This window comes from Hakea prostrata, chromosome 1 (genome assembly GCF_041222555.1).
Source record: "Hakea prostrata isolate BN-2017 chromosome 1, UWA_Hpros_2, whole genome shotgun sequence".
Lineage (NCBI taxonomy): Eukaryota > Viridiplantae > Streptophyta > Magnoliopsida > Proteales > Proteaceae > Hakea > Hakea prostrata.
Window position 1 is genome coordinate 10,481,037 of NC_142600.1, and position 13,458 is coordinate 10,494,494.

At 39.2% G+C, this 13,458-nt stretch overlaps 1 protein-coding gene across 2 annotated transcripts in view; it reads right to left on the reverse strand.

Annotated features, from left to right (window-relative positions):
• Positions 1 to 1,286: 1,286 nt before the first annotated feature.
• Positions 1,287 to 13,458, reverse strand: part of LOC149027392 (RNA helicase, ATP-dependent, SK12/DOB1 protein) — a 54,774-nt gene continuing 42,602 nt past the window's right edge. Inside the window, exons 19-23 of one of the 2 annotated variants that reach the window (XM_089162370.1) lie at positions 8,992 to 9,454; positions 3,262 to 3,476; positions 2,916 to 3,154; positions 2,452 to 2,578; positions 1,287 to 2,362 (exon numbers count right to left, since the gene is read on the reverse strand). In XM_089162370.1, the coding sequence (XP_089018496.1) occupies positions 2,150 to 2,362; positions 2,452 to 2,578; positions 2,916 to 3,154; positions 3,262 to 3,476; positions 8,992 to 9,454 (1,257 nt within the window). In that variant the 3' untranslated portion in view covers positions 1,287 to 2,149. Of the gene's footprint in view, positions 2,363 to 2,451; positions 2,579 to 2,915; positions 3,155 to 3,261; positions 3,477 to 3,736; positions 3,948 to 8,991; positions 9,455 to 13,458 lie in introns of those variants that run through there. The other variant, XM_089162375.1, reaches the window with a different exon arrangement.

Genomic DNA, 13,458 nt, shown 5'->3' on the forward strand with positions numbered 1-13,458 from the left:
CAAGCAAAGCACTAACGTGGTTCGACAACGACAAAACCCTGCCTAGTCCACCAGAGAGAAAAAGAGTTTCACTATCTCCAAAAAACCTCACAACACTTTCACACCCACAAAGTATTACCTTTGCTTCCGTGTCTATATCCCACAGAGAATATTTATAGGAAAACCTAAAACTCTAATCCCAATGTAACCTATATAATACAAGACACCCAAACTCAACAATGATTTGATATTAGGGAGGGAGAATATTACTAATATATGTGCTGCCGGATGGGTGCATGCGAATCCAAGACCTCCCCATGGAAAGTTAGGTTAACCGCTTGACTATCCTACCATTGGCAAAAAAAAATTCATTGTAATGAATTAAAAATCTTCTGGAGAAAAGATTTCATCTATAATATATTCTTTCCAAGATCTAAATATCTGATATGTTAGATCAATAACAACCCTTGACATCAAGAGATGAAAGAATCTAATTTCCTCTTACATTGATATTTTATATCATCTACCAACAATAGGAATCCTGCCCAAACAACAGAAGGTATCTAACTTTGTATCATATGTAAATGAGATTTCTCCACGCCCCCACGATGGATTATTGTCTAACTTTGCTTTTAAGAAACTCAGTTTAAAAAAATTATATATTTATCATTAAATCCTAATCCAATTTGCCATAATGATTAATTTGTAAGTGCCATGCTTTCTTGACTGGAAGAGCTTCATATTGAAACAATAATTTCTTATACCTCGGCACAAATTTTGTTATGAAATGCAACGAGTTGTCATTATCGCAACAGGTAAGCACAAAATCTCATAGGTTTAGCGACGGAAGTACGCACACAACTCTGCAGTTCCATGGGGGTTTAGCGACGGGAAACAAGCGGGCTACTTGCTTTAGCGACGGAACAACATGTTAGAAAATGCATTCCGCTTTTCCGTCGCCAAAAATAGTCACAAAATTCTGAGTTGTAAACAAGTGTCGTGGACGTATTCGCGACGATCAGGGTTTCCGTCGTAAACGCAAAAAGGGATCGTGTTGTATATACTAGGCTTTGGGGACGGCTATTCTAGCACACAGGTGTTAGAATAAATTTCCCCCATAAAATGGGTACTTATTCGCGACAGAGTGGGTAACCGTCCCAAAATCGATTAATCAAAGTACTGTGTTGCATTCTGCATTGGGGACGGAAATCCAACATAGGTATTTCGTAGCCATCCGTTGCCAAAATGACTTGTTGAAAAACAAATTACTGTACGTATTTGACATTTTTCATTTCCATTAAATGATACAGTGCTTCACTCATCTTAAGTAGATTATCTTTTGCAACATTATTCAGTAGTGAGTGATAAAATTCTATTCAAACCTTAAATTAATCTTATACTTAAAGAGGGTTTTATATCGCTACAATGTACGAGGCTAGCGCTCCAAATGTGTAATCATCGATATGATATCTTGAATGTCCTTGAAAATTGTTTTAAATATTAATTTCATTGAACAAGAAGAATTATATAGGAAAGTTGATATGTCAGACAACAATTTTCACCAAGTTAATGAGATTAAAGCACCTGAAACCATGTCCCATTGCATGATATCCCAAGTTCTAGGTCAATCACGTCTTATCTCTGAACTACTCGTAAAACTATGTCAGACTCGAAGGTATCTTGGACACTTGACACAGGTGAAACAATGCCATGAACATAGTGACCAGAAAACTTTTTTCTGCATGTTAATCTCTAAACTATTCTGACTGAACCCATAAATGTCGAAGTCCAGCCAATGAGATCTGTGCTCAATTGGTAAACAAAACTTGGCTTTCATTTCAGTATAGACATATCTACTACTGATCACTATATCAGCCTCTAATGAGTTAAAATAAATCACCAGAGTTTGTTCTGTGGCAGAAAAGGTGGACCACAACTGCCATTGGATTCAAAACCTCGACTACCCATCCCAGTTTCCACTATCCAACATGAAGGCCCTGATCGTCTTCTTCAAGATGCCCCACTTTCTCCTTCCAGCAACCTTCATTCCCGCATGGCATAGCATCCTCTTTGACATATAAAGATCGACTATCAAGGATTTGGCTAATCAACCCAGAAGCTTTGATTTCTTCTCGTTTTCTATACATGCAGAGGAGCTTTGACAAGTATCTCACACTCCAGTAATATACAGGCTAGCCGCGAAAACTATGTCACGTTTTATTGCATTGGAAGCAGTTTCCATTTTTTTGTAGAGTGCAGAATTACCCATAATTGCTGCAGCATTCCTGAATTCACGACATGTCTCATCAAGTCGAACAATGGTTCGCACAATCAGGCCTTCAGGAACATCTGTAAGCTCACAGATATCGGCAAATGGAGTACCCTGTGATTAGACATCAGAAGAGTGGTGAGTCAATTGATATATCAGAAGCTGGTCTATTGAGCACAGGAAGACATAAGACAGAAACTAACCTTTGCCCATTCATAAACTACTTCAACAAGGCCAAACTTTAGATTGTCTCGGGCATATTCTTCAGGACTTACTGGTAGCTTGAAGCAAGCTTGCAGCTCCCCAAGTCTTATTGCTGTATCATACAGTCTAGCATTGACAAATAAATGAAAGGAAAAGAAAATCAGACAAAAAACACTGAATAGAGAATTATTGGGGTAAATAAGAATTTCAAACGAATCCACCCAACTAATAATATTGCCTAGCAATTAACTCAGTGAAGCCTATTGTAGGAGTGGCGTTTTTTCAGTTATTGCTGAAACCCAATTCACGGAAGCTTAGTTTAGGTGACCTCAAGTAGCAGTATAGAAATGCACTGCATTTTAGTAGTCAGCAATCAAGAAGTGAGGGGAAAAAACTTCTTTTTTTTTCTTGGGGGGGGGGGGGGGGAAGGGTTGGGAGGAGTGTTGTGGGTTTTGATAATAACCTCTTTTTGGCCTTAGCCAGCTTCTCAGTTAGTGAAGGTTCAGATGTGTTCTTTTGTTGAAATACAAGGGCAGACATAAGTGCTACTGCTTCTTCAGGTTGAAGGTCGTCTAGTTGGTTCTCAAACAAGCACTCTGTTGATATCAACTCCTCTCCAGAATTCATCTCACATGCCACACGGCCCTTGATCTGAACTACCAGGTCAGCATCTATACAGCCAATTTCCTTCAGCACGTCAATCTGCAAAATCAGAAGCCAACATCTTAATAATAGTCGGATATCATGCAGCGGTGCATACAGATAAATTAACAGCCCGGAACACACAATAATTTTTTTAGACGACTTACTCGACCCTGAAAATCTGGCATCTTTTCGAGTGCTTCATCTGACATTTGATACTTAAGTGCCTTCACTTCCTCTTTATGCTTGCTGAGCTCTTTTGCTAGTATAATGTGTTCCTTGAACTTTATGCATCCTCTACACTTGTTCCTGGCCATCTTCTGCAGTAAATTGATCCATGTATGGTATGATTCCACAAGATCCACATCTCTCAGCTTCAGATCTACATAGGTTGCGATTACAAACTTTAACCTCTAAAAAGGAAATGAAAAATTTAAAGAATCCCCAGATTGGATTCCAAAAAACATACATTTTCCCATCCATTAACCAACAAAACAATTGAAAATAACATCACGGCTGATAGTTAATTGTTTGAAAAGTGAATGAAAACAAGGAGAAGGATTAGCATAACAGAGAAAACAGAAATAGGAAAAAAAAAAAAAAATCATCATCATTGAATTCTTTTGTAACAAATTACCGGCAAGCCCATTTATAAAAAATCTCTTTTGGTCTGAACTTCAATGATTTTTGGTGCTAATGAAGAAACCCTTGAAGCCGCCCAGGTCTACAGTTCACGTCTCAAGGGAAAACCTCAGTTGCATAAAGCTTGCCTCCACTCCATGATGCATATATGGGGTTCAGAAACCCTACTCAGATCGCTTATGGGCCCATCCAAGTGTTAGATAACTCGAATCTATAAGTACACATGGCAAACCAGTAAACGCCACAGTTGTATAGGAGCAAGGCAAAATGGTAAACAATGGAAGGTTTTAAAGAAATTGTTGAGTTGTAATTAACGGGAGTCTTAAAATGAAGAATTGGCAGTTTCAAATGGGAGAAAGGGATATGGAAAGAAAATATTAATTGCAAGTGGGTAAACCTGGACGTAGAATATAAGAGCATGAATCACTTGGGGATAAAGGAACAGGAAATATGACAAAGTGCGAATAAAATAGGGAACCTAGTTACTTGAAAAAAGGGAACAATGACATGAGATTATCTTCCCCCATAAATTCAATCCAAAAAACCAGCAGGAAGAAGAACTAGTTGCACGTTCAAGATCTTCCCCAACCAACCTAAATTTGGGGGGTGAAGAATCAAAACCTGTGTATCTTCTTTCCTTACACAACTATTTGTCCAACAAAGCGCTTTTCCTACCTCAGTACACTTGAAACTGGCATCTAATGCCAGAATAAAAGACTTAAATAAAGGGCCCAATAGAACTAAGCAATATCAATCTGAACAGATGGCTAGCGGAATCTTAATTACTCTGCAACTCTTGGCAAGAAGGACAGATTAAGGGTCTCCCTAGTTGCAGGTTTGATTTATAGAGAGCAAACAAGCTAGATCTAAGGAGGAGAAGGGAAGGAACAGGAAGATTCAAAACAATCTTTACGGGCTGCAGTCACTTCAAGAAGAGAATATGGAAAATGAGATAAAGAAATTGCACAAGAAGTGGAGAAACAGAAGACAAGAGGGAAGGAAAGACTGCACAAAGGAGGGGAGGGGAGAGGAGGGGGGGGGGGGGGAAGGGGAAGAGAGGTCACAAAGCCATTACTTTTACCAATCTGGCTGCAAAACAACTCAAACATTCAATCATTAAAACCTCCCAACAAGTTGGGCTACAATCATATTTATAATAATAGAAACCAAGTGACCTAATTGAAGTCTAAAACGCAAAGAGAATTAAAATCTACTTCCTAAAACCCACACTAATAAAAGTACCGACTAAATAAAACTCAGATTGCTACCTAAATAAAAGGTAAAGATATTCCTAAATAAAATAATTCCTAAATATCATACTGAACCTAAAAAACCCATGGGATTGGTTCATCATCGTAAGGGTCATCTAGTGGGATTAAGCTGGCCTAATAAAATGTTCCTGCATCACCTGTGCAACAGTTCATTTGTGGGAACTTAAACCTGGGCCCCGTGATCAAAGCACAATGTCCCAAATTAAGATCATCATATCATTGTCATCGTTTTACCACTGACGTTGTCTAGTTGTTGAGTTGGAGATTTCTTCATTTTTAGTTCGGATTTTGTTTATCCATGTGCATTTTCTCTCTTTTGCTTATGAACTGCAAGCATACATAATTAAGCATCTATCTATCTCTGTTTGCCAGGGATATATTACTGCTTATTTTTAATTCAAGTTATTCTTAGTTACTCTAGATTTTATTCTATCAGAATTCACACCTACTAGGAGTGTAACAACCCCCGTAATTCTAACCCGGGATCCGTATTGCAGATCCGAGTACCCAAAGATCTAGCCGGAATAAGATGTGGACTATCTGGATTGAAGTCCATGATCCATACCTTGAGCCCATGGATCTAGATTCCATCGATGAAGAACCTGCCTTACTGGGAATCCAAAGGAGAATCTGTAGAAACCCTAATGGATTGGGAAAGTGGATCACCAGTCAGAGTCAAGTTGTGATTGAAGATGTCAGAGATCAAGGTAAAAACACCCCCACATGTTGGTTAGGGTTAGGTTTGTGTTGGGGATGAACCGGTTGAGCACCCAAGTACTGAAAAGTACTAGGGGCTGTTGCTTAAGGCGGTTGATTGACCAACCAACCGCCCCAAACGATCTGCCAGGTTTGCTTATAAGAATTAAACCCTATTTTGCTCCAGACCTCTATAAATAGCCAACTACGACTTATTCTCATATTATTATATTCGTGGAGGTTGCTGTGGATGGTTAGGAGGCAGAGAGCACGTGTTGGAAGGTGAAGAACAAGTGATTCGCGGAGAAGCTTCGATCCTTGATCCTTTTAGCGAGTCAATTGGAGGTAAGATGAACTCTCACTCTCCTTAGCTATTTCATATCTTTCCTATTTTATCTCTTTGAATTGTGTGAATCCTTCTTCCATAATTCTGTAGATGGTTAGTTATGATGGTTATTATCATTCCATCAATGATCTTGATTGGATAATATCTGAAAACGGATCTTGCATCCGAATAAAGAATTGATTTAATTGAAGGAGATGATGTGATTACTAAACCATTAACTCTTGTGGGTTTTGGATTATGTATGAGTTGTTAACTAAGGACAAAACTTGGATTTAGATCATCCCAAAATTGGATTAAAATTGGGAGATCAAAAGTCGGAATTTCAAACTTGGGTTGCTGTCTGTAATAAGGGCGGTAGCTCAGAGCAGTTGACTGGCCCAACCAACCGCCATAAGTGACCGGCTGGGTCACATAAGCTCAATCAGTCCAATTGTTGCTTTGTTTTTGACTTTCATTATTAATGTAACTTTATAACCTATCTATAGGTGATCTCTAAGGTTTCCTGGAATTGTTAGTAGAGAGGTTTGACTGCACTTTAATTAGTCTTTCCAACTTTGACTGGTAAGGGCACATTCTTACATATATGTATTGACATAATTTACGATGAGTTACTATAACTTTGAATGCATTGATATTCTTGTAACTTGCTGTTACAGTATGTTCATATAATTTATGGTTAGTTGTATGTTGTGAATAATGATTAGATGTACTTCAATTACTATGTGATGTTGAATGCTTAATTATATGATGATGGTTGATGGTGTGATGTAGCTATGATTGATGGTATCTTTATTGGGTATCCATTGCTTGGGATATCAGTGGCTACACTGCTTACTGATGCATCCAACACTATCATGGTTGCTAGATGACATACCTATGAGGTCTAGATTGTATGGCTAGGTACCCCATACATGCTACTACCCTTTAGCTAGAGGTATTGAAACTGAATGATCCGTGATGACGGTGATGTGATTTTATCTCATCCTACAGCGGTAGTCAGTCAGTGCAGAGATTCGGTGGTCTATTGTTAATCATGCATTGGTAGGGTTGTACATGTCAGGGTTGGGCTCATAGGCGTCCAAGGAGAGACTGAGAGTCGTGAGGAAACATGAGAGCATCCAACAATATGTGGATGACCATAGGGTTAGGGAATGGAGTCCAACAGAGGTAGCCAGTCCGTGAGGATTCTCATTCCTAGATAGAGAAGGATACTGAACCGAGTTGGTTGGTGCCATAGGGGAAGTATCTGAACTACATGTAATATGTCACTGTATGACCTTGCATATGATTAGAAACCTATACATGCGTTAGTACTTGTGCCAATGGTCGTGGTAAGAGAGTGGACTTAAACCCCAGCCATGGTTGATTGACGAGGATTGAAACCCTTTCCTGGGATCCCAATAGAGGTAGCCAGTCCGTGAGGGATCAGAGTGATTAGACTTACCCATAGGAGGGCTAGTGTTAAATCTAAAAGCATATCTACTGTATTAGAGACTTGCATAGTTAGATTCTAGCTGCATACATACACTTGTATATCATCATTTATATAAGTTGTTTATCATGATAAAATGTTGACATGTATATGAAATGTGTTTCCTTATTGAATTCTGAATTCGTCAGAATTCATTTCTTTTGTGAATGTTTGTTAAACTAAACAGATGAGAGTCTTGGATCGGGAGAAATTCCCTATGAATGGGAGAACCCCGGTAAAGAAGCTTTGGAGGCGCCAATGCGAAATAGCGATGTATACCACGAAGCCACCTCCGGATGCTTGGAGTGCGCTTACAACACCCATTGATGGCAGGAGGATTCAGGTAGCGCGTCATTTTGAGAAGTCAATGGAGGAAGGATGGATGACTCCCTCCATTGCGAAGTTAGAAGAAAAGACCATTGCCTATAAGAGAGCACAAAGAAACAATCAAACTTAATTTATTTTGCTTCCGCTGAAACTCTATTTAATTTTGGGACATGATTATTTTATTCCTTTTCATTGATTCATTCCTTTTGAGTATTGGACTCATATAATTATTTATACTTAATTATTTGGATTATTCTTGCTCTTGATTATTATTGCATGCATTTATTATCATTGATGGGTAAACTGTTGATCCTATGACTATGTATCACACCCATGGGTTGTCGGGCGGGACCGATACCGGCAGGTGAGGTGTGACAAGGAGCCCCTACATGGCTGTATGGTGTATATTCATTACCTCTATGTCCCCCTTTGTTGGAAATCTTGCCATAGTTAGTCAGTTCCCTCGTAGTAGTGACCTAGTGTACATGGTTAGGTTTTTCTATATATATATATTATATGTTCTTATTTTCAATTATATATTTTATGCATCACGTAGGCAACTAGTACTATATTATATTTTTCCAATCCTCTTGTGCATGGATTTTTTGCTTTAACTTATCATCTATTATGCCACCAAGTCACCAACTATGCAACCTTAAGTTAGTGCGTTACCTGTAAGCAATGTGCCACATTGGAGCCTTTCTGCAGTGATAAGTAGTCAAGGGAACTTGTACATGGCCACTGGGAACTCATACATGGTCATTTGTGGAATAAGAAGCTATTCCAGAAGTGTAGGATTAGAATAGTATATTGGGACATTGGTTCCTTGATAGGTAAAAGCCTACAATGATTGATGGAAGAGTAAGAATGGTAAGGAGTTGGCAAACTTTGAACTATGGTATACAGGGGAGCAAAGTAATAGACGTGGAGTGGGAATAATAGTGGATAAACCTCTAAAGAATGAAGCAGTTGAAATTACAAGACTTAGAGATAAGGTAAAACATTAGCATGAAACTCCCGATGTGCCATTTTAAATGGGAAAAATCTCATAAAATTAACTTTAAAATGTTAAATTAGAAAATCTTACCAGAAACTTAAGTGACTTTATTCTACTAATGCAATATTCAGCATGTAAAGATCATACCTTTTACAGCATCTAAAGCTGGAGGGTATTGTCCATCATTGGATTTCTGATTTGATAACTCTTGAACTGTTTTTGAGTATGCAGCACTATTATTATCTTCAAGAAGCCGGAATTGATCAATCTTTATTTTGCTGTTGCATATGCTTAAGAACTGTTTGTTTTCAACACCAATAACTTCATAATTCAACCCAGCTGCATTACCACGGTGAGGTAACTTTATATTGACAGCACCTGATCCTTTGCGAGAACCACCACCAGTGAAGTATTCGTCATCACCGCGTCTTGATTTTGGAGCCATATAATAGCCTTGTACAGAACTGGTACTGTCTTTCCCTTGCAATTTTCCATTGCCTAAAGGATCTTCCATAGATAACTGCAAATCAGGCCTTAGTACTAAAACAATATATTGCTTGCTACTAGCAGAAGGTGCTTTCAGTACAACCCCAAGAAAGTGGTCTTCAGCCTGTCATACATAGAAACCAAAACTTTTCCGGTATTAGGGATAACAATAGAATTTTGAACTACCAAAAACAAAGCAAATTTTATAGTCCAAAATAACTAAACCCTGGTGAAAGGTTTACAAATTGCCGTATACTTAGATGGACATAATTTAGAGTATAGAAACTATGGAATAGTATATGCAGAGTAAAAAAAATGATCTTATTTATTGTCTCCCTGTCATCCAAGAATATTCATCAGCCAAATTAAAAAGTGAGGTACAAAATTTGCCACCAAAAAGTTCTCCTAGTACTTCGTGTAAATAATAAGAGGAGAAAAAGAGAGGGGCAATAGATCATGCAATTTAAAAGTCCTCACCTTGTGCTGCTTTTAGGATGGAGACTTAAACATGGTATTAGAGCCATCAAGCCCACTACTTCGATAATACATTGGTCTATGGTCAACCAAAAGAAGGGCCACATGTACTACCATTCAACAGCTGGGAAGACCCCATATTAGACTCTAAGATCTCGGATGGCTTCATGTACAAGTTATGCCCCTCCACTATAATTGTCAAGGGAATGGCCTAGGCAAAAGGTGGTTTTAGATGGGTTGGGAGGTTGGAAGCTTCTCCAGAAGGCCCAAGCAGGATAATATGAAACCAGAGAAACCAGAGAACTATGAAGAAGATAATAATAACCCACAAGATAAAAACCACTTTACTAATATCTTCAAACCTTGCATTTACACACTAGTAGTCTCCTTTTATAGAGCAAGGAGAATGAAATGAAATGCAAACTCATTCTACACTCAAATGAAATGTAGTGAGATATTTTGAGCATGACATCATGCATGACATCATTGCTTGTGTACATAACATTCTATATTACACACTTTAACGTATACAGACTCATTATACACTTTATACGGTACACATACGTACACAAGACTCATACCACGAGCTTAATCATAATCTAAATCCTAGTCATCCTGATCATCATTAGACGAACTTTCCAGAAAATCTTCATAATGATCCACCCGATACTCATGCCAAACAGAGAGTATATACGCAACATCAAGATCATTGAGTACATGATTCAATTCCCATGCATCTTCAAGGCCAAACAACTGAGTCGGGATATTGGAGGGATTGATACCATTAATTTCAGCCATATCAACTTGAAACTCACGCCATTCCTCACAATGATCTTCATCGCCACGAAGTGCATATAGGTCATGGTCTAGAACAGTGTAAATAGAATGACTAGCATTATAGAACATGAAATGGTTTTGGGAGCTTGGGTCCTGGAGGGCTGGATCAGGATGAAAAGCTGAATGAAGGTGATCCGGGTCTATATGAAAAAGAATGATTGCTTGTTTGTCATGTTGTGATTCAAAAAAGAGGAGCCAGTCTTCGAGAGATTGGAATTCAGCAAGAAGCTTAGCAAGATAAGCCTCGTGTCTTCGCATATATATCATTCGGTTTCTAGTGTATGAATAAGCGGGTTGGTAATAGTAATGAGGATAACTGTAGCGAACACATTCTCGGAGATACTGGGCAAGTGCATAACAAGAGAAGCAAAGGGCTATTTTGTGTACCACAGAGATTATGAAAAAACACATGGCACTCCTTTTCGAATGTAGAGGTATGCTGGATGTTGAATAGAGTGAGATAGGGGTAAGTTGGATGACACTAGAACCAATCTTCAGATATCCCAAACCGAGAGACAAGAACTGCAAGAGTATCCTGATAAGTAGATCGGCAATGGCTAATAATAGCACGACGAGAGATGTCATTGTATATGGGAGGAGGGAGATTAGAAAGATGAGCTGGACTAATGTTGTCATTCGATGAGTCCGACGAGTCATCGTTTGAGGATACAGGGGGGCGAGGAGAGGAAGCTCCAGGGGTGAATGGGAAACAAAGAGGGAGAACGATTGGATGCCTGGAGGTGGCTTCAAAGGTCTGGAGAGAAAGTCTGCTAGTACATTCTGTTTACCTTAGACATGCTTGACTGTGAAAGACCATTTACTGAACCATTGTGCCTACCGGAGGAGTTGAGAATCTGGCAACATTTTTGGCTTAAATTGGAGCATACGAGGGAATGTTGTCATATCCATCTCAATCAAAAAAGTATGACCTATGAGATGAAATTGAAATTTCTCAATACCACGTTTGACTGCAAGGATTTCTTTGAATGTGTTGTGGTAGGACTGTTATCTGTTGGAGTGAAAATGCCACTTTTATAACCACAAACTTGTCTCTTGCCTTGAATTTCTTCCAAGAGAATTGCTGCCCATAGTTTGTCACTAGCATTTGTCTGGAGGATGTGGGTACCTGTGGAAGGAATTGCCAATGGAGGGAGGTTTTGAGCAATTTGCTTGATTTTCTTAACTGTTGCAGTGTGCTGGTCAGTCCATGGAGGGGCATTTTTCTTGAATTGGCCGTACAACAACTGTGTGTACTCCGCTTTGCGAGGAATGAATTCTGTCATGTAGTTGACAATGCCAAGAAACTTGTGGAGCTGAGAAATGGTAAGAGTATCAGGGAAATCCAAGAGAGATTTGCCAATATGAGGCTGAAGAGCATAAGAGCCGTTACTAATGGTGACTCCAAGGAAATCAATGGAGGAGGTTGCCAAAGTGAACTTTGTGGGGGGATAACATGACACCTGCTTCTGAGGTGATCCGATAGAATTTTTCTAACAAGTGCTCATGTGCTTCAAGATTGTCCGAGAACAGTAAGATGTCATCAATGTATATAAGAGCTTGGCTTTCAAGAGATGCCTACAGTCTTAGCATGGCCTTTTGGAAGAGAGAAAGAGCTGTTTTGAGGCCAAAGGGTATGACTGTCCATTAAAGTGGTGACCTGGAATGCAGAATGTTGTTTTGTGCCGTTCTTCAGGATGGATACCATGTTGCCAAAATCCTGCTTTTAGATCAAACTTGCTAAAAACTCGTGCAGAGGATAGCTGGGCCAAGAGTGTCGGCCTATGAGGCAGGGGGAACTTATCATCTGCAAGGAAAGAATTGAGAGGCTGGTAATTGATCACAAGACAAAGTTTTCCACGAACTTGTTCTGCTCGCTTGTTCACATAGAATGCTTCACAAGCCCATTGAGATGTAGTTGGTTCAACCAATTGTTGGGCTAATAACTGCTCAATTTCTTGCCGAGCCATAGCAAGGTGTGTAGGGTTAATTCCAGAATGACTTGCCTTTGTCGGGTTACATCTTCATTTTTCTTGAAAGGAAGGCGAATGTAGAGTGCGAACCTAATACGGTGTGGTTAAGGACCAGGGTTGGAAAGAGCTTTATCTTCATGGGGTTCTTAGTGATGAGATTTACAGAAAAAGATTCCTCATTTTCTGCCAAGAGAGGTTGATGGCATTTCTTCCATGAATTAGAAGGGAGGATATCAGGGGAAAGCATGGTAAAAGACGCACCCGTGTCAAAGTATGCAATGACTTTGATTGGTCTGGTCCATGCTGTTTCTTGGATGGTTACAGGGGCTAAGGGAAGGATGACAGAGGTAGATTTGCAAGATACTCTGGGTTGAGAAGGAAGGGAGGGCAAATTTGATTTTGTTGGAGAGGTTACCTGATACATCAGTCCTTCTTCTTTGCCACCAGAGGTAGAAAGTTCTGAGTCTGAAAGATCTTCCGAGAGATCAATCATAAAGAGTGTTGCATCATCTTCTTCATCACAGAGACTATAAAGAGATTCAACATTGGCATCAATATCATCTAAAGAAGCAGAATTGAGGAGGAACTGATGAGCCATCTGGATGAGCTTTTCTTTCTTTTTCTTGAGATCTTTTCTGGGGCAATGTTTTGCAAAATGACCTTTCTGTCCACATACATAACATTTTTCGGAAGTCTTCCCATGAGATTTTTTCTTTTGAAGAAACTTCCAATGCCTGCGGGATTTTTTCCGGAGAATAGGTCTATCCTTCTTAGATTGATGCATTTCATACCGAGAAGAATCTGTAGTCATCTTTTTAAAATGAGACTTCTTCTTGGTAGGACACAT